At 45.8% G+C, this 21620-nt stretch overlaps 1 protein-coding gene across 8 annotated transcripts in view; it reads left to right on the top strand.

Annotated features, from left to right (window-relative positions):
- CALN1 (calneuron 1) overlaps positions 1–21620 on the top strand; it is a 501983-nt gene that overhangs the window by 111661 nt on the left and 368702 nt on the right. For all 8 annotated transcript variants that reach the window (XM_073884242.1, XM_073884246.1, XM_025864721.2 and 5 more), the window contains one exon: positions 3329–3453. In XM_073884242.1, coding sequence (XP_073740343.1) covers positions 3329–3453 — 125 coding nt within the window. The remainder of the gene's footprint in view (positions 1–3328; positions 3454–21620) is intronic.

Genomic DNA, 21620 nt, shown 5'->3' with positions numbered 1-21620 from the left:
GCTGACAGAGGTTAAGTAACTTACCCACATTGGCTAATAAGGGTAAGAGCTAGAATTTCAGTCTAACACCGGGTTTGACCAGAAAGTTCCGATTCTTTACCATGAAACTGCACTGCCTTACAGAAAATACAGGAAAAAAAAATGTTCACATGATAAACAATCGTAAATAATATCTCTCAATGAGTAAAATTGCCTTTGGGGAAAAAAATGTATTTTGTTCATTTTCCTCCCTAGAAGGACCCATCTTTGAGTTTCAGTTCGGGATCATGTTTATCTTTGCCGATGAACTTGTGTGTGTTTCCTTTCCGTAGCCGAAGAGAGAATCTTAAAGCTTGGGTTTCCCCAGGTGGCTTGGAGTGAAATTCAGCCCTTAATTGCAGTGGCTGTTTTTAGCTTACTTGGGATGATGTTCTTCCCTTTCTTGAACATGACTTCATTTATCCATGAGTATGGTTCGCTTGCCTGTTTCCTTTCCCACTAGACGTGGAGTGTTTTGGGTGCAGACTGAATGCACTGAATGCGTCCCTAATTTTGTAAGCTGCCTTTTCCAGAAGCAAATTATGTTGGTATGTCAAGGGGTTTCAGTTGTGGCCAGTTTTCTCTGCAAAGTACTCGACATTTATCCTGTGGCTGAACTAGGTTGTGGTTTGGATATGTTCGATCCAGTGTAACCTTGTTACTGTGGCTGTACAAATTTGTGTGGCACCTCCAGAGCATCAGACAACCAGGTGAAAGCTTGATAATTGGAAGATGTTGATAAAATTCGAGGAGAAACTAGAATGATGAGCCACGACCAGGGAAAGGGACGCTTTCTGCACGTGTGCTGACCTCAGCGGGCCTTCTCCCCAGGTGGTGAAATTAGTGTCTTCCCATGTTTATTAGGACTGAAACATTGTTTAAAAGAACAGCTGATGAGGCCGACCGGTCCAATGGCCGATGCTGGGAGGGAAGCTGAAGCCACACAGGAAGCATTTGCCAGTGTTGTGAAATAAACACAGCCCAGGGCCCCCCAAATCAGGATCAGCCCCAGGAAAAGGGAGGGTGGTCCTAATTCATACATCTGATTCTCACTTTTAAACAATGTTTGGCCTGAAAATGAAGTTGGTGAAAAGAGGAGATGGTAATTGAAGCGTTTGTCCAGAAAAAGATTCTTGTATTTTATGTGTAAAGATAGATGCAGCCGGGGGAGGGTAAGTCTGACTTATAATCAGCTGAAGATATTCCCCATATAATTGGCCAGTGCAGTCGTACTTCGTAACTAGCATCCTGCCGTCTGTGATGGGCCTATGGATGTCCGTTTTGTTCGCCGGGGAGGAGTAAGGGTGGTTTGGAGCCTGTTGCTGGCTCTTGCCTCAGCCATGTGTCTGTTTTACTTTTTGGGGCCCAGAACATTCATGAGAGATGTCCCAGTTGTTATGATGAGTGAAAAGTACCTTTGATAGAAATAGAGAAATCAGGAAGTGTGGCCTATTTTTTAGGAAGATAATTAATTCATTTTTAGACATCTTGAGTTTGAAATGAGAGTTTGACATCCGGTGGAAATGTCTGGTGCTTAGCTGAGGCTGCTTCATCGAAATAGCACTCAGGAGGCTTGTGTTCTAGACCTGATTTCTCTACTAACCAGCTTTGTGTTCTGGATCAAGCCCTGTAAATTTTAGGAGTCTCGTTCATTGGTTTGTAAGTCAGCAGCTCTCAGCCCCAAGTAGGGACATGCTGGTGTGCACTCTAGGTTAGAGGGAGAGAGGGCAGGCAGGGTCCTGCAGGGCTTGTCACTCAGTGGTGTCCCAGGGAAAAGAAGGCAGGGGCCCCCCCCCCCATGCCCACCCCCGATGCCTATCGGTTCCAACATCCCGCGATTAGGACAGTTGCTATCATGAGTGTGGCTTGAGGGACAGCAAGGTTTGGGTGTCCTGAATGGTCATCCTCGGAGACTGGCTGTCTTCCTGTAATTTACACCTTGTAACTCAGCCCTTCAGTGCCTGGAGGGGCCATTGGGGCTGCCCCCACTTACCGAACAGATGCAAACTTTCTAAGAAACAGCACTCTACAAGTGACTTATGTGGAGAATGAGGGGTGTGTGGGGAGAGAGCTCAGGGGTTGTTTCTCTCCCACAGAACCCTAGCAGGGAGGCCTCTGGCTTGAATGCCCCCAGTGGCGGGGAGATTACCCCTTCCGGTGCCGCCCGGTTCACCTTCCTGGAGCTCTGTTAAGAGGTTTTCTCTACCCACAGCCTGTAATTGACTCCCCATACTTCCTACCTATTCCCTAATTCCACTCCAAGGTTGATCAGTCCTCTTAGCCCCCTTTCCAGATAGGGAAGCAGAACATGCTTCCTGACATGCTCAGCAGCTCACTCACTGTCACAGAGAGTCATGTTCTCTCTGCTGTGGAGGAGCCCACCGTTTTAACTGCCTCGTCTTTGTCTCTGCTGCGCTTGCTCTTTCTATCTCCTTACCGACTCTTTCCTCCCTTTTCCCTTAGCCTGCATCACACTGTGGGCCGGCGTCTGGACGGAGGAGCTTTGCCTGGAGGGTTTGTTGGTCTGGTCTCAGGGATGCTTTGATTCCCTGTGAGATTGCTGGGAGTTGCTTTGTCCTGGGACAGGTGGGGTGCCGCTCACCTTTACAGCAGGGCGGGTGGTATGAGTGGTATCTCAGAGGCATGTGCTCATGAGCCGGCCCAGCTAGCTGGTGTCTGCATCCCAGTCAGGCATGGGGCCTGCTTCTCCGAGGTGCGGAAGGCGGTACAAGTATTAACTTAGGGCCTGCCATTTCCTACCTGATTCAAGTGCTGTGTGAGTGGGTCATCAGCTTTACCCGGGAAAAGTGGAACACTTGGATCTCCGCTGGGTCACAGCTAAGATGCCCAGTAGTCCCCGGGGAGCCCACCATTTCTGGGGTGTGCATTCCTGATGAGTACTGAGAAAAGAGTTTGTCGGGCCTGGGAAAGGAGCAGAAAGGATGCCTTTTTGCATGGAGCGACTTGCTGATGACCTGGGTGGATACGGGGTCCTGGGATCGAGCCCCACATCGGGCTCCCTGCTCAGTGGGAGGGAGGGAGATTTCAAGATTCACAGCTGCAAGATTCACGACTGAGTGGGTAAAATGAAGTCGGGTGTAAACCGAAGAAAGCGATAGAACTTGAGAGCATTTGGGGCCTGTTCAGACCATGAGGACCCTGGCATTTTCTGACTTTCCCTCTAGAAATGTGATTGTTACATTAAAAGTGACACTGGCCATCTGGGAACCAAGGTGGCCCTCTCCGGAAGGACAGAAGGAATGAATGATGATGTCTTTTCTCTCCCCACTCCCGCTTGTCTTGCGAACAGGGAAAAGATGCCTTTCCACCACGTGACCGCTGGCTTGTTGTACAAGGGGAATTACCTGAACCGATCCCTGTCTGCCGGCAGTGACAGTGAGCAGCTTGCTAACATCTCCGTGGAGGAGCTAGACGGTAAGGGGCCCGCCCCGTCTGGGAGGTTAGCCACCCCACGGAGGCGTTTGAGGCTGTTGTGCCTCTGAGGTGAACGCACCAGGCTCTGGCCACCCGCCCGTTGTGGCCAAGTCTAACCATGGTGTGACGGGAAAGAGCTCAGGGACAGGTTCCGCGTGAATGACGTCTTCGTGCGGGAACGAGCCAGTAGCCTGCTGGTGAAATCTCTGGTGAAAGCTTTGGTTTCTTTGTAGACTGACCTTGGGGCTGGCCTTCGACTACCAAAATGTGTTTTCTAGTTTATGGAATCTTTATCACCCGTGGCGTTGTCATGTTTCCACATTGTCATTTCTGTGGGGCCCAGCTGTAGGGGAGGCGAGGGCTGGAAAGCCCCGCTCTTGACCTGGGGCCGTGGTGCTTTGAATCCTGCCCAGATCAGAATCATCTGGAAGCCGCGTCTAGGTGGGAATGGACAGCAATTATTTTAATTGCCTCTGTTCCTTTGTAACACAGTGTAGCCGTGGGTGTTCAGGGCAGGGTTAGGGATGAGAACAAACCTGGGCACACCATGGCTGTATTCATCCTGGGACAGTGCCCTGTTGTATCCTCATTGGTCAGCTAAGCGCCTGATTAAATAACCACATTAAAACGAGGAAGAAGGAATTTATTTCTTCTAGAACAGAGAATTAGGTTGATCCAGCCAGATGTTTGCCTAGGTGCCCCATCTGCTGAGGCCGAGCCAGAATCCGTTTTCCCTAGTATTCTGGAATGTTATGCTCCTTGTAACAGAATTTAATTTAATTTAATTTAATTAATTTATTTTTTAAAAAGATTTTATTTATATATTTGACAGAGAGAGAAACAGCGAGAGAGGGAACACAAGCAGGGGGGGAGGGGGGGAGAGGGAGAGGGAGAAGCAGGCTTCCCACGGAGCAGGGAGCCCGATGGAGGGCTCGATCCCAGGACCCCAGGACCATGAACCGAGCCGAAGGCAGACGCCTAACAACTGAGCCACCCAGGCGCCCCCTCCTTGTAACACCGTTCTAACACATGAAGTCGAAATTTGCTTTCAACAATAGAGAAGTCAGAATTACCCCAGACGGCCCACATATTCGCTTTTAAGTGGAACGGTCTGACCAGCATGCTGTGTCTGTGCACAGATGGGAGCCTCACGGCCGTTACTCACAAGAAGAAGGTGGGGAAATTCAGCTCTGGGCCAACGAAGCCACACTTGCTTCCGAGTTGGCAGGAGTTGAGGGAAGTGGAGGATGGGGTCGTCTGATAGCTTTTCCGGCTCTTGTCCGGTTTGATTGCTTGCTTATCTGAAAGACTGGCTTGTTTACACGAGCCAACGGTAGAGCCACAGAGGGTGCTGGGCGAGGTCTGCAGGGGAGGCCGGGGGTGTTATAGGAAGCAGGAGTGGTGTGGCGGAGCCTGGCTCCTCAGGGCCAGCAGGTCCTCACTGCAGTCTAGACAGAGGCTGGTGGCAGGAGAGGAGAGCTGGACCGTCGGATCTCCTGGCCTTCTGTTGGCCAGAGGACATTCAGACGCAGGATGCAGAAGGAGGCCGTAGAGCCCTGACTGCCTCCAAAGTGAGGTGACCAGAAGGAAGGCCAAAGCTCTGCTGGCGTGTTTGGCGGGGCCCCAGGCTCCCAGCACCCTGGGGAGTCCACTCCCCGGAGACATCAGGGAAGTGGTGCATTGATTTGGGGGTGGGTTTGCACTTGTGTTTTCGTTGAGTAGGTCGGTCCCTGGGCTCCGTCATCGGCAGGAGGGACTGAAGGCCTCGCTGAGCAGAGGCCATGAGGACGGGGCAGGAAGTCCCTAGTTTAGGATAACTCTCAAAGAGGCTGACATTACTAACCAACGGAAGTTTGGGGATCACCTGTGGCTTTCACAGACCCTGGCTCTCCCTTTCCCTCCCTCCTCCTCAACTTCGCCATGAATAATCAAGAGATGATTTCTCCTCAGGTCGTCGGCTTTTTTCTCTGTGAAATCTGGGCCACTGCCAGGGCACGCAGCTTTTCAAGAGGACTGCGGGCTGGATTTTGTCCCCCCCAGGGTGCCCGGCAGAACCACCTTCCGTGTACTTGGGCGAGCAGCCAAGCTCAGGAGCATGTTTCGCTCAGGCAGCTGAGCCAGGCTGAAAGGTGTCTTCTCAGCAGGCGAGAAGAGCAGGGAGAGATTCCAACAGCCTTCAAGCCTAGGTGGGCAGGCTTAGCAGTGGGGGGCCTGCAGGGTCACTGATGGAGTCCAGCCAGACTTTATGGCCTGAGGTCTGAAGCCGGCTGCTGAAGACACTGTGTTTGTCCTTCAGGAGGGTAATCCAGGCTCTCAGCTTGGAGAAGGGCCATTTATTTTCTGATGGAAGATTCCTTCTACTTATTTACTTTTGGCCAAGGTGAACCCTGAGTTATGACTGCTCATGCTTTATGATGAGTATCTTGGGGCCTGGGCAGGGCTGTGCAGATGTGCGCTGAGTTTAGAGCAAGCAGGAGGGTCTGAAAACCAACCACAGGTTGGTTCTTGGGGAAGGCAAGTTTCCAAGGATTTGCCTGCTTGCTGTTCTCTAGGACAAGCTGAGCCCTAAAGTCCTCCCACTCGGGGCCACTCATTTATCCTCAGAGGACACATGGTGTGGTACAGTGAGTGGATGTTTTGGACACTGGTGGACATCAAAGCATCCTTTGTTATCCATTTGTTGGGTACCATCTTCCCTTACCACACCCCCTTCCCTACCCCACTGAGGCTGCAGCCCCCTGCTTAGGGATGGCCACGGGGACAGGTCCCCCCGCGCCCAGGGATAAATGCCCCTTTCCTTCCGTGTAAAGGCCAAACTTGCCCAGTCCATGAGTGGTTACCCTCCCAGAACAGGCGTGAAAAGAGCCACTCACCATGCAGGCCTTTTCCGGCTGACATTTACTCTGGGAAGTTTCTATTTCTTCTCTTTAAACAAAGCTCAGGAGGAAATTATGCAAAAAGCCACATTGAGTTGACCCGATTAGAGTCAGAAATCACCTAACAAATAAACTCAGCAATGATGAATTGATCGCGACAGTTCATTCATTCATTCATTCATTCATATTTATTCATTTGTCCATTCCTGTTTATTCATTCATTATAGGAATGTTTACCCAAATGCTTTCTGGGTACTGGAGGAAATCAAAGAAGCATAATATTCACTGCCTGTTCCCCAAGGAATTTGCAATCTTCCCAGCGAATTTCTGTATATACAACATTTATTAGCAGTATCTTGTACTTAAAGAGTGTATCATGTGGAATTTTACCAGACATGCGAGTTATAATTTTGTAAAAGCCGTTTTCTTAATGCTCTCTATTGAATAATCTTGTGATATTATTGTAATCTTTAAATTTGCATCCATCTGAAGTTCATTCATATACAGTGTGAATATCCACTGGATGTCAATATACTTCAGTTTCTGCACTCATTCCATCTAGGATGGATATTTGGGTTTCCAGTTTGGGGCTGTTAGGATATAATGTAGTCATCCCCCTTCTGTTATGTCTACGATGTTAGGGTCCACTGTCCTCACAGTACCCTCACGGCCACTGTGAAATGTCAGAGTGTGGGTATTTCATGCCTTCCCTGCTAATCCTAGATCTTCCTTCTTTGTTTTCTGCATTATATGTCTCTTCTCACATTGTTCTCTGCACTCTGCATTCATTCTCGGGTCTGTCTTCTACATCAGTGATTTACTAGATCTATAGTCATTTTAACTTTCTTTTTTTATTACTACCTTTAGAGCATATTTTCATTATGGATGAAAGTTTCAGTTTCTTTGAAGCCTGGTTTTATTTCAGTAGTCTTCCTTCCTTTTTAAAACACTTTTTGGTCAAAATAGAATAAAGAAAAGTATTAATGCACAATTACAATTATGTTCTTGAACGTGAACACTCATGCAACCGCCACCCAGGTTAAGGACTATAGTATTACCAGCGCCCCGAAGCACCCCAGGGTCCTTCCAAATGCCTCTTCCTCAAATACAACCACCACCCTGGCTTTTTATCGTTGTTTCGTGGTGTTTGTGTTTCCCTTCAGCTTGGGGGGGGGTGTCACGCCATATCTATTCTTTTGTTCCTAGCCTTTCTTCCTTAACATATTTGCGAGACTCAGCCATGTTTTTGAGGGTAGCTGAAGTTGATTCATTTTCATTAATAGATAGTATCCCATCATATATAAATACGCCACCATTCATTTATCTGTTCTATTCTCAGTGGGTATTTAGGTTGTTCTCAGTTTGTAGCTATTAGGATATAATGTCACCATCCCTCTCTGCTGCTGCTGTAGTCTTAGGATGTGTTTTCCTCATGGCTCTGTCTTCCTGCTTTACTGGGGCCATATTTTTTTTATTCTCTCTCAACTCTTTGTCTTACTGAGGACAACTTGGACACAGTTTATGAGAATCTCTTCTGTTTCTTGTCATAATGTGTGTAGATATACACATACATATATAAAAAGCCTTTTCCCCCAAGTCTTCCAGCTGATGCTACCTTTATTTTGCATTAGAAAAATATTTTCGATATGGTCCTTTTTGCTTTTTTCTGCTCTGCTTTGTGACTCGATAAAGTTCTTTGTGGGCCCAGAATCTGTGAGCAAACAGGGTTTGTTAAGAATCTTTAGCCTTCTTTGTTCTATTTTTGCTTTATCTCGGACTTGCGATAATTTTCCCCTTGTCAGCCCCAGCTGGAGAGTCTGGTTTCTAGAAGACACTCATCTAGTCCGTGGCTGCTGGGTGGATGTGGGATCTTGATTGCCCCTACTGTTGGGTTTGCTTCCTATGCCACAGAACTCTGTCACTCCTTTGTTTTTCCCTTCCCTTGCTCTTCTCCTGTTCTCAAACTAGTATCCGGCATTCAGTGACCCACGTACACCCTGGTTCTCATCTTGCTCAGAAATAATCCAGGATGGGACACAGCAACCCATGGCTCTAGTTGCTCCCAGAGAGTAGGGTTCCCTAAATGGGCTTAGAAAAAGGATGCTGCTGGGCTGGGTTTGGATTGGGTTGGGGAGTAGGTCACCATGGAAAACACTTGCTATGAAATAGGGAGTGACGGCTTGATTTACTGGTCAGTTAGCCTCTGGGTCCCTGGCAGGGGCCAACAATGGTGGTGAGTCAATGATGTCTTCCTGCCATGAGTACCACTGTAGTTCCCAGGGTGGGTGGAAATTGTGTTTCTCCAGTTTCATTGGTCTTACCAGTCATGAAAATTCTCCTCAACCTTTGACATGTGTATGCCTCTCAAAATTACTATTTCTGGCGATAGGCTCATATGTACATGTTTGGGGGTATTTTAATTTGAGCTTTGGGAGTAGATGTATCAGTCCACCACCTACTTCCATCACGAAGCCCCATTTCAGTAGTTCGTTGACTTGCTTTAGATTATTCGAGTCATTGCATCAGCACAGCGCGGTTTCCTCAGTGACCCCTTGTTTGCATAATCCAGTGGACTCTCAGTGTTTATTCTGGATTTTCTGCAGCATCTGGCAGTGTTGCTCACATGCTTGGTTTTGGAGTTTGTCACTGCTTTGGCGTCCACGTCACTAGCTGGTTCTCCTCTTTCCTACCTCTTTGTCATTCCCACTGTTCCTTGTGTGTCCCTCCTCTTCTGCCCACTGCTCACACACTGTTGTCTCCTTGGGTTGTTGTCCCTGAGGACATCTACGTGCTGATTGCCTCAAGATATATATCTTCAATCCCTGCCTCTCTCCTGAATTTTAGGGATCTGCTACCTCTAGGCCCATGTGGATGTCTCACAAGTTCCTTAAGCTCCAAAGATCCAAAGCTGAATGGATTTTCTTTTTTCTCCCAGACTGCCTCTCCTCTGGAATTTTTCTCAGGAAATTATATCACATTATACCCAGTCAGCTACAACAGTAATTTGGGAGTCATCTTTGGTTCCTCTTTTTCCGCTCACTCTCCACATATAATTGGCAAAGTCTTGCAGATCTTCTCTCAACTTATCTCGAAACTGTTCCTTCCTCTCTGACCACATTGCTATGGTCTTGGGCCAGGTCCCCACCCCCTGGCTGCAGTCGCTCGGAGTGTGACTCTTTGGGCCTCATCTACAATGTCACTCATGTATCAGTTCAGTTTCATTTCATTGGAGGGATTCTTCTCAAATACATGCTTGATTAGGTTATCCCACTGCTTATAACTTTTTTCTTTTTTCTTCTTGGCCTACAAATACATAAGTATATATTAATATTTCTTTCATCTGTAAAAAAATTTTCAAATCCACAGAGGTTTGGAAAGTATGGTGAATAACCGTATACCTTCACCTAATTGTTAATATTAAAACATTTGCTTTCTTTCTCCCTTTTTTTTCCAACACACACACACACACACACACACACACACACACACACAGGCATGCATCCACTGTTTTCAGTTCTAGAATTTTAATTAGGTTCTTTTTTATAGTTTCCATTTTTTTTTCTGTTGGAATACTCATCTGTTTACTCATTGAAACAGTATTTTTCTTTAATTATTTGGACATATTTGTCTATATTTATAATAGCTCTTTAAAGTCTTTATGTACTTAAATCCAGCATCTAGGCTCTAGGCCATCTTGGGGTTGGTTTCTACTGTCTTTTTTTTTTTTTTTAAGATTATGTTAAAACTTTCCTGTTCCTTTGTGTGCCTGTTAATATTTGACTGTCCACTGAACATTGAGAATGCTATGCTATGGAGACTCTGTGTTCTGTTATCTTTCTCTGAAGAGTGCCGATTTTTGCTCCTGTAGATAGCTCAATTACTAGCTGACTGCTTTCAAGTTGTGTAGGTTTGGTTTTATGCTTCATTAGGGTAGAGCTGTGGAAATCCCAAGGCATCCCCCAAGCCCCTCTAACTTGGCAGGGACTCAGTCTCCAAACTCTGTCTTCTTTGTGGGTCTTGTCAGGGCTTGGTCTTAGGTTTTGATCATGTGGATCTAAAGGAGGCCTGTAGAGTATATTCTTTACTCTTATGATGAGGTCCTTCTAGTGTCTCAGCTGGATGCCTGGGCTATTAATAAGGTTTTTCGGACACCTAGGCTGCTTCAGTTCTAGTATCTGTTTTCTCTTCTCAGCCTTGGAGCAGCTGCTTCCTGGTGAGTCCGGTTTAATCTCAATTTACACGGGGGTAGTCCAGCCTTCGGCCAAGTATTCATGAGAAACCCACATGCTGGCTTCTGGGGTCTTCTCTCTGCAGTTGTCTTCTCTCTGCTGCCTTATCCCACAAGGTTCTAGTTCCTTTAGCTACCCCAGAGTATGAGCTGTGGTTGGGAAATGGTCCCTAGGCAGAGAGGTAGGGTCAACGTGGGGCTCACCAGGTCAGTTTCCCTTCTCCCTGCACCTGCAGTCATGTGCTACCTGTTGTCTACGGCCTGAAAACAGTTGCTTTAGATATTTTGTTCAGTTGTATGGTTGTACATGGTGGTAGGGTTATTCTTCTGCCGGTTACTTTGTTGTAGCAGAAGTCTGTTATTAATAATTTTATTTTTTTTACCCAAACTGGTTAAAAGTAATTTTCAACCAACATAGCACTTGACCCTTTAATAGTTCATTTTTGTTTATAATTCCTAAATGCTCTCCACAGCCTACAGCTGGGTGAGCCATAGGGAAACGCTGTAACAAAGCATAGGAAGTCCTGTGTGGCCTGGGCCCTTCCTTTTTGTCTGACCTGACTCCCTGCTTTCCTTCCAGATGGTTCCCTACTGCCTCAAGATCTTTCCTGCTTCTCTGCCTTTGTTCTAGCTGCTTCTGTCTACTGGGACCCATCTTTTAAGTTTCAGCATTGTCATTGTCACCATCATCATAATCATCACAGCCGAAGTTTATTGAGTGCTTATTCTGTGCTGGGAACTGTTCAAAATGCTTTAGATGAATCAACACCCTTAATCCTTTCAATCACCCTGGAATGCAGGTGTTATTATTAACTCCATTTTTGCAAATGTGGAAAATTGAGATGTCAAAGAACCTTGTCCGCGGTTACTAACTAGTGTGTGTTAGAACTGGGATGCTGATTTTCACCGGGCTTCACAGCCCATGCTTTTTAACTTTTATGCTATGAATCCTCCTCCCTGCTAGATGAGACCCTTTGTGCCTTCCCTGCACCCTCATGTCACTATCCTATATATCACTGCCACCACTGTGACACATGGGTGAGAACTTGCCTGATTAATCAAACTTTCAGTGGGTGGAGAGATATTTTTAAAGCTCTGTGTGAGCCCAGCGTGCTCCTCACCGAGAGCAGAGGTACACTGCAGCCCAGAAGAGGCTGGTGATGGGCATGATCTCTTGCTTTGAGCTCCTTTGAGGGGGCTGGCTCCCGTGCCATGAGCTCTGAAGGACCCCTCCCCACCTCCACCCATCTGGTCCATTGTTCATTTTCCTGTAAAGAAGAGCTCTGTCCCTCACTTCCTTTCTCTTTGTTTTCCTTTCCTCCTCTAGTTTTGCTGGTTGATTTAAAAATCCAAGAGGCACACCCTAACTTCCCGCTACGGGCTTTTCAAGAGGGCTGTTAAGGAGGCAGAGACATTACTGTCATAAGAGAAACTCACAACTCTTATCTGAGAAGGCTGATGGCTCCAAGTTCTCTCCTCCAGAGGAGGTTATAAAACCTCCACAAAGAACCACATCATCCGACAAGAGTGGGAGTGCCAGATACACAGCTCTGCTCCCGAGCTGAGAATTAGCTTTACAACCCGGGTCTTTTATCTATCTACGTACCTTCCTCCTAGAGGTTTGACCTGCCTTTGAGCCTTGAGAGGGAAGTCTTTGGTGGAGAGCCACGAAGCTCTGTCAGCGGAGCCAAGGACGGATTTCTCTGATGGCAGCCGCTTTCAAGGGCCCCCTCCTTAAAGGGACATTTGCTTAAGTCTTCTTAGAGTTTCCTGCCTCTTGTTCTGAAAATGCAGTTTGATAGCTGTGTCCAGGAAAGAAACCTGAGTCCCGACCCTGCCACTTTCATTTTATTCATTTGTAATTTATATGATGCCTGCTTCCAAATGTGATCGAGACATCGTATGATGAATGAAGAAACAAACTGCAAAGGCTGTTAGAACAGAAATAGAAAATAAAAATCCACATACAAAGAGGAAGGAAAAAAACCTATGACAGCCCCTTAAACTAGTGCAGTTACTGTGAATGAGTGTGTGCTCTCAACGGGTTGGGGCAGAGAGGTAACACTAGTTACCTTATTCCAATGACAGCCTTAAAGTGCCCCATTGGAAGAAGAGTCCTCTCATCTCATTTTAATTAGGAGCCCTTTGGCCCATAATAAAAATATCCAATATACAAGTATTTTGTATTATTTCAGAGATGCTGGCGGCTTTCAACTCTTTCTCACCCTTGTATTTCTGAGGATTTTTTTTTTTTTTTACACCTATTTCCTCTAGCGATAGTGGCTCAGGATGGTGGTGATTCTCAATGAAGGATGAGGAGCTAATTGTAGACTCTCCAGATGCAGAGAGGTGAGGACAGATTGTAGTTTACAAAGTCTTCCCACTAGCTGATTCTATGAAGCCCCTATAGAATATGTTTCTCTGGTTCCTATTCCTAAGAATCCTGCTTGAGCTAGTAGACAGAAGTGATACCTTGGTCTAAAAGTTCAAGAGCCGGCATCATAAACTGTGACCTTGACTTGAGATATTTGAGGAACAGGATTTACCAACCATCCATGTCTGTCATAAAATAACCTTGCTACTGTTTCTGTGGAATCTTCCACTTTCAATAGAAATACATCCTAACAGATCTAAGGTAATTAAGCCCCACAGTGCTTCCCCAGATAACTAAGTACGTTAACTTGTCGAGTAGAACTGCTCAGCATTATCCATCTGGATGCTGGAGAGAGTTTGCCAGAACTCATCATTTTGATGTTGGCTTCATTGATACTGAGCTCTTTCTCCTGGTGGTAATTGGCTGACAGCAGGTTCAGCTGCTTCCTGGGACTACTCAGGGATGTGATATTAGCAATATGTTCTAACAGGGATGGCTCCCTGGTCTTCCCCCTTCACAGTGGCATCCAGAGCATCTCATCTAAGCACAGCTCCAAATCATTTAAACTCAGGTGCTGAGCTGAGACACAGCCATTTAAAAAATATAAATGTTCACTACCAAGATGGTCATTTCTACTTTCTCGAATTTTCAAGCCAAAAGAACACTAAATTTACATCGAGACCTGAATTATTATATTGCTGTGTAACAAATTACTCCAAAAACTGATTTAAAACAAAAAAAATTATTTCCAAGTGGATCAGAAACTCAGGCATGGTGTGGCCCAATGGCTTTCAAATGGTTGCAGGGAGGACTGCAATCATCTGAAGGTTTGACTGGGGTTGGGGAATCCAATTTCAAGCTCATTCACAAGGCTCTTGGCTGGATGCCTCCCTTCATTTCTTCCATGAAGGCTTCCCCATAGGACTGCTTGAGTGACTTCAAAGCATGGGATTTGGCTTTTGCTAAAACAAACGATCATGTTATGACCTTGTCTCAGATGTCACATATTGTCACTTCTGCCACATATCTCATTAGAAGTGAGTCACTAAATACAGTTTACACTTAGGATAAGCCTCCATCTTTTGAAGGGAGGAGTACCAAAGAATTAGCAGGTGTATTTTAAAACCACCAAAGACCATATAAATTAGCTTGAAGATGGTTTCTAGCTGTTGAATTGAAGGCTAGTGAAATATTATAGAAAGTTCTGAAATCACAGTTTGCAGTTTCTTTGGTAGTGAAGAAGAGAGGACCAATGATCATTGCTATAAAAATAGGAATTAAAGCCTACCTGTTCTTGATGGAGTAGGGTCTCTGAAGTTCCCCAGATCTGGGTTCTTATCCTAGTTGTACCACTTAGCAGTTGCAACACAGATGGTTAGCTCTTTTCCAATATCATTTCTTCCTAATAACAGAAATTTTAGCTGGACACATGGATGCTAGAATAAAGACTACATTCCTTACACTTCTTTGAGAGCTAGGTGTGGCCATTTTAGTAAATTCTGACCAATGAGATATAAGCAGAAGTGACATTGGGCAACTTTGGTGCACGCTGCCTCTTTATCCTTTCTTCCTTCTTATTACCGGAATGGGAATGTCATCATCTGACACCAGGAAGACAAAGAGTTTCACCCTTGGATGATGGAATGCTGAGCTGGAAGGAGCCTGGCTGCCTGAGGGTGGTGGAACAGAGAGAAATTAACTTCTGTCTTGTTTTTCTGTCACTCAGAGCTGAACCTAAACCCACAGAATCAGCAGCTGTATGACCACAGATGAGTAATCCAGTCTCTAAACCCGTTTTCCAATTTTAAAATTAGTGTCTTACATATAATACTACTTTTAGCAATCTCCTGCTTACTATTTTTGAGGAGGAAGTATTGTTGGTAAGGATTAGGTCTGAGGAGTCTATTTTAGAGCATTGGAGGTTTGTCCCTTTTCTAATATATATATTGGCTATATTTCCCAAATTCATCTGTTGAAATTCTAAAAGATGAGGTTCAGCAGGGCAAAAGGGGATAGAGCTAGCAGGACGGGCTGGATGGCAGAGACCCTAGAACCCTCTAGGAGGACATTAATTTCGGGTGGGTTTGTCTCAATGTTGAGGGCGGTGCACTTATACATCATGTTCATCCCTATGAACAAACAGCAAAAGCCTGGGCACACAGTGAAGCTCAGAAATGCTTGTTGAATCAATGGACGCCAGCCAGATCTTCTGATAAGAGAAGTTTGTGAGCTAATGGTTCCTGATTATTCGTTCTCTACTGGAAGTGGATTTGGGATGAAATATATGGCGGTTGATGATGCATCACATTTAGGGTCTGATGGCTTACTTCAGTGCCCCCTGAGTTTTGGTTTTATTACCTGTACAATGTGGATAATAGTATGTACGTTATAATGACAATATGGGGTAATAGATGCAGAGTGAGTTACTGTTGTGTATTTGACCTGTGGTAAGTGCCCAATAAATAGTAACGATAGTAGTAATTGTTGCTAATGCTGTCATGATGGTGGTGGTGGTGGTGGTGGTGATGGTAGTAGTGGTAATGATAATGACAAGACACACCCAAAGGATTATCACTCCCATGTCGGGGCTCGTTGGGTTGGCTCTTTAGAGGAAAAAGCAAACTGCTAGCCAGAACCCTGTGCAATCGTCCTATCAGGACAGGCTCAATTCAGGATGTGAATGTGGAAGTATCTTGACATCCCATCATGATTTTCTGTGTCTTAGCTCTAAGCCCATAGAGACACCTTTCCTTCTGCCCCAACCTCAGCTCTTTATCTTTCAAAGACCCTGTCCTCATTGGTATAGAGGTAAGAGTCTAAATTCTCAAAGGAAGGAGAGGAAAATGTACCCAATGACAATAGCTTCAAAGCCTTGGGTGGTCCTCAGAGATAGAACTAGAATCCTATAAGATCTGGGCTTTGATGTGAGAAACATCTGTGGATGGCTGAATGTTCAGGCTTTTCAAGTCTTCACTGTGATGCCTTCGAGGATCAGGAGTGAACATGACATAAATTTCCTTTTAAATATAAACTGATGTATCCCACAATACTTATTCAGTGGGTCGGAGCAGAGGTGGTGATAGGAGATGGGAGGCCTAAAATCATGGCCCAGTGACCAGAACTCACTCCCCTTTGGGAGAGGGGCTTGTCAGCAATTTGAGTTCAACATACTGGAAAGCAGATTTGCATTCCTTCCTCTCTGAAGTGGGCAGTTGTATAGGACTAGTGATGGTTTCTGGAAAGGGAAGAACCCAACCATCAGTTTTGCTAGGTGTAGCTTCTGTGAACATTAGCATCCCTGTTTCCCATTGCCATCTCCTCCTTACTCCCTCAGGGTTTCCCTAACCTTATCTGGTTCAAATTCAAGGCCATTTTTGTTTTAATGTTTCTTCCAAACTTGAAACATCAACTGCGGTATTAATGGTTTGTTTGTGACACTAAAGTTTTATGGTGATAGAAAAGAATATTTTTCCCATAAAGCTGCTAAAATAAATGGCCCCAGGACCTAAAGTAATGGCGGTCCAGGGAGTGTGCCACCATTTCAGGCTCAGGTGTGGGACTAGTTCCTAGGCTGGTGCCAACTGGCTGTGCTTTGCTGGTTATTACTCTGCTGGTACCAGTGAGATGAGCCGCAGGATATGTGGCTCTCTTCAGCCATCTGGGTGGCAATTTAGCATTTCTGCCTAGAAGCATTGCAGGGAGGACGGGTCCTAAAGTTCTTGGTCTGGTGCCCCTAAGCAATTTGTACGTGACTTTAGAGAGCTCAGTCTCTCCGCCATCTGACACTCCGGTAGGGAAAGGAGGGGAAGGGGAGTCTTGGGGACAAACCTGAGAGCTCAGTATTTCCTGCACCTCTAGGGGGCCTTTTCTCAGACAGCCATGTGCAATTTCTTCGCCAGCACATATTGAGGCCGAATAAACTTCTGCAAGTTTCAAGTGCATGATTGATCATGATTTTATGCTACTCTCTTTAAGAACTCTTCAGAGGCACCATCCAGTTCTGGGAAAAGTGCCTTGAGCTGACTGCTGAGTTCTCTTGCCAGATTTTGGAGACCCTGAATGTGCAAATTAAGAAATGTGTTGTTTCAGATTTTGAATCCTCAGTGACTGAGGTTAGCCTAGAGGACAGACTTATGAAGAGCTCTGAAGGTGCTAACGGCCAGGCCAAAGAATGATTTTAGTCAGAGCTTTGAACCTGGGGTCTCGGTATCTTCTCGGGCTTCTGAATATTTTTTGTGTTTGTGGGTAGTGCTTTTCCTCTGGGGAGAAGATGTACTACTTATGTCATATTCTTAAAGGGAGTCAACAAAAGGGTAAGAGCAAGCGCTAATCTCTAGCTTGTGAACTGGACCTTTCTTTCTTCTTCTTCTTCTTTTTTTAATATCTATTTATTTGACAGAGAGTGAGAGAGCACAAGCAGGGGGAGGAGGAGAGGGAGAAGTAGGCTCCCCGCTGAGCAGGGAGCCCAATGTGGGGCTTGATCCCAGGACCCTGAGATCATGACCTGAGCTGAAGGCAGACACTTAACTGACCCAGCCACCCAGGCACCCCATGAACTGGACCTTTCTTATACCCATCACTACATCAAGGTTTCTGTTTTGTTTTGCTTTCTGTAGGAAGACTGGACATGGTGTATCAATGCGTGCTAGCGAGGTTCTATTTGTTAATGCAAAGATGGCGTCGGTTATGTTGTGGAGAATGGACTTGGGGGGGAGTGGGTCTAGAGGCTGGGGTACCCCCAGGAGCCCATTCTCAGTCAGGGGAGAAACAGTGGGGACCTAAACTCAGCAAGTGCAGTAGGTTGGAGGGAAGTGGGCTTGGGAATTGAACAGTGCAGACACTTGGCCATGTTTATGTGATCCAATGTAATGCTTATAGTAACTCTGGGAGGCATTCTTGTCCGTGTTTCAGATGAGGGAAGTTAGTGTGAGAGTGATCATGTTGTTGGCTCAAGGTCACACAACTAATAATCGGTGGACTGAGATTCATACTCCGTTTTCTCTGACCCCAGAGCCCGTACCCTTCATTAACTACCATGTTATACAGTCTCCACCATACGAGGTCTTGATGTGTGGAGGTAGGGTGGGTGAGAAGGAAGAAGAGTTAGGTGCACAGCTACCTATCAAGGTCATTAGCTAGGTGCAGGTGCTGCCAGTCACTGAGGCCAAGGACAGAGGAATTTGAATGGGGTAGGAAGAAGATCATGAGAACCGAAAATCAGCCCAGACGGCTAGTGGGCCCTTGAATAATGAATTCTGGGGCTTAGAATATTTAGCTGGGAGATAGAGATTTTGGAATTTTTATTATATTGAAGTTATGGATAAAGAAAAGTGGGCCAGAGATGGAACCTAGAGGCCCAGCATCCAGGCATTCCTTTGATCACAGGTGGTCGCTGGTGGCCAGGGGATTGGGAGGCTCCACTTCTCCAGCTGAGCCTTTTTATATCCATTAGCTGTGCTAATTTATATGCCATTTTCAGTCCCCTAGTTATCCTTCATATTCTCAAAAGCCAAAATCCTCAATCAGAAGGACGTTAAAAAAAAATGTCCCTTGTTCGTGCTCAAATAATTTGCTTAATTGGTTGACAGTGCCCCTCTCTTTCTTGGTTTGAGTCAGAACTCGCCTAAACCTCTTAACTGTCTTAGATGTTCCAAGAAGTTCAGTCTGGCTCTTGGCCATACAAATTCTTTTTTCAGGGTATCATAGAAATACACTATAGTTTTCTCTGCCAGATACACCTACAAAGAGACTGTGTTACGTCCAAGGTCACCTGCCTATAATTAGGACTGCCCCAGGCAACCACCAGGCCAAGGATAGAGAACTTGACTTGTTGCCTGAAGTGGCAAATTCCAGGGACTCTGGAGTTAGACTGAACTTGGTTCAAAGCCTGGAAATGTTGTTTATCATCTCTGTGCCCTTGGGCAAGTTTTAAACACTTACAGCTCTCAGTGTCCTCATCCATAAAATGGGGTGATAGCAGTACCCCTCTCCTGGGATGGGCTTGTGGCATGATGCCTGGCACTTGGCACAGCGGTCTGTAAGGGCTGTTGGTGGTCTCACTGCCTGGCAATCAAGGGGGAGGGGTGAGAGCAGATGGAAATACTGAATTTCTTTTTGTTTTCTCCTGCCTGGCCAATTCAGAAGGAGTTGATGGATATTTTAAAGAGAAGGAACAAAACTAGATCTGTGAATCTGGCATCTGGTCATCTTTCTCTTTCAGTGTGTGTGTGTGTGTGTGTGTGTGTGTGTGTGTGTTTGTGTAGTTGTGTCTGTATATTTATATGATTGTGTGTTTGTATGTGTGTGTAGTGGTGTCTGTTTGTGTTTTTATGATTGTGTGTTTGTATTTTGTGTGATTCTGTGTATATTTGTAGGTTTGTGTGATTGTGTGTGTTTGTAGGTTTGTGTGATTGTGTCTGTGTAGGTTTGTGTGATTGTGTGTGTTTGTAGGTTTGCGTGATTGTGTGTGTCTGTGTTTGTATGTGTGTGTGAGTGACTGACTGTGTGTGTGGGGTGGGCAGGGGTGCTGAGAGCTTGTCCTGGTTCTGGGCCTGTCCCTGAACCTTCTCTATAGAAGCTCTGGAACTCCTCAGACCAGAGCATACGCCATCATGGTTGTATGAACTTAATCAACAGCATTTTGCTGATGCTACTGGGCTCGACATGCCGGGATATCTGGGGAGAGGGGTGAACCTACATTGATTATCAGTTTTGTGCCAAGTACACAGACTAGGATATGTCACGGCCCTTCATCATCATCATCATCGTCGTCGTCATCATCATTACCCTGTAGAGTTGCTCTCCCCTGACCCCACCCTTCTCCCCTTTCTTTGAACTTCCGAAGCACGTGGGTTGGCCGCAGGAGAGAAGTTCTACGGGTACGGGCACTGGAAATGAGGGTGATATCCAGGTTCCCAGGGCCTGGGTGTATTTTCTCTGGTAGGTGTGACCAGGGCCAGGTTTGCCAATGATTAAGATAAGAATTCTTCAAGAAGGGATGTCTTGTTTGATATACAGAGGCGATAAAGCTTGCCTTCTAATGTGACAATAATAGTGTCCCCACAGGTTGTTAAATCTTGAAATTTACCCATCTGCTCAGGGCCTCTCTTTGAAGAGTATTTATTTAAGTGAGATAAGATGTCCAGGCAGGTGCTAATGCCTTCAGGTTTACTTGGGGGCACATATCATTGCTGCGAGCTCAGAAGTAGACTCTGTCCCTTCTTTAAAAAAACAAAAACAAAAACAACCTATGAAAGTGTTTTCCTCTGAGCCTCAGATGATAGTTTTTGATTATAATATGTTTTTCGGTTCTAAAGCATTGCCCACTCACGGCAAAACACATTTGTCTTTATAGAGAAAGTGACTCAGTGTATGTGTGCTCGAGATGGCTACAAGTCACTTGGGAGGCTGATAAGTGGGGACAGCAGACAATAGACCTGGGCAGGGGGACCCATACATCATGCTGTACCTTCGTGGCCTTAACAAATTACCGGGCAGAGACAAATCAAGGATGCTCTCACAATCGTGCTCTTTGCCTTCTTCCCAAATTTGATCCGTCCTGAGCAAATTCTAAGCAAAAAACCAAAAAACCAAAAATCAAAAACACACACCCACCCAAAACCCAGGGCGTTTGTAGAGAAGGCAGCTATAACATTGTCCAGTGCCGGGCTAAAGAAACCCAATAATAGAAACCTCCTCGCGAGGTTCTGCAGGGCACAGTGTGCTGGGAGGAAAGGGCATGGCATAGAAGCTCCCTGGGTGCTGGGAGGATTGGTTACTCCAGTCTGCCGTCAGGCAGGGCAGCTCAGTGGGCAGCCTTGAAGAGGAGCAGAAACCTGTTTGTCTCCCAGTGAAATGGGGATCATTATTTCGGGAGTCACACCTTGCCTCACAGAAGAAAGTTGTGAGAATAAAAGTACCCGTTATGTGGAGCTGATACATATGTGTAATGTGTAATAACCGAAGTTGTTCATTACATGTTCATACAGAGACAAAAAGTTGCATTCATTCTGCTGGTGTTCATGGCATCCCTACAATATCCAAGCACTATATCCAGATGCTGATTGTCTAAGTGATCTGTCAGACACGGACCCTGCCTTTCAGGGCATGCCCAAGAGATTAATGCCGGGCAGAGCAGGGGGGATGGAAGGTGGCTCTCAGAATCGGGGAACCTCTGGCCTTCGTGCTTGCCAGAGCTCATGACCTTCTCTGAACTTCAGTGTTCCCACTTGGAAAAATGAGACAGAAATGTTGACCTCAAAGTTTTATTTTAATATCAAAGGCATAACATCCTTCATTCATTCAACAAATATTTGTTGAGCGCCTTCTGACGTTTCAGGCACTGTTCTAAGCTCCTGGTTACTGCAGTGAGCCAAACAGAAAGAATTCCCCACCCTCATGGAGCTTCTATTCTCAATGCAGAAGACATTGAATATTAGATGATGGTGAATTCTAGAACATAAAAGAAGCAGGAAAAGAGAATAGGAAGTGTCAGAGGTGGGGTGGAGGCTACTGTACTAACCTAGATGAGAGATGACAGTGGTCAGGGACCAGGGTGGTCACCATGGAGCAGGGGAGAAGTGGTTGTCAGATTCTGATCTGATCTGAAGGTGGATTTACCAAGGTTTGCTGACGGGTGGGTATGGAGTATAAAAGAGAGGAGGGGCGCCTGGGTGACTCAGTCGGCTAA

This window comes from Callorhinus ursinus, unplaced genomic scaffold, assembly GCF_003265705.2.
Source record: "Callorhinus ursinus isolate GAN/ISIS: 27379988/994484 unplaced genomic scaffold, GSC_fseal_2.0 scaffold55, whole genome shotgun sequence".
Taxonomy (NCBI): Eukaryota; Metazoa; Chordata; class Mammalia; order Carnivora; family Otariidae; genus Callorhinus; species Callorhinus ursinus.
Note: the sequence above shows the minus strand (reverse complement) of the source record. Positions and strands in the feature narration are given on the sequence as shown.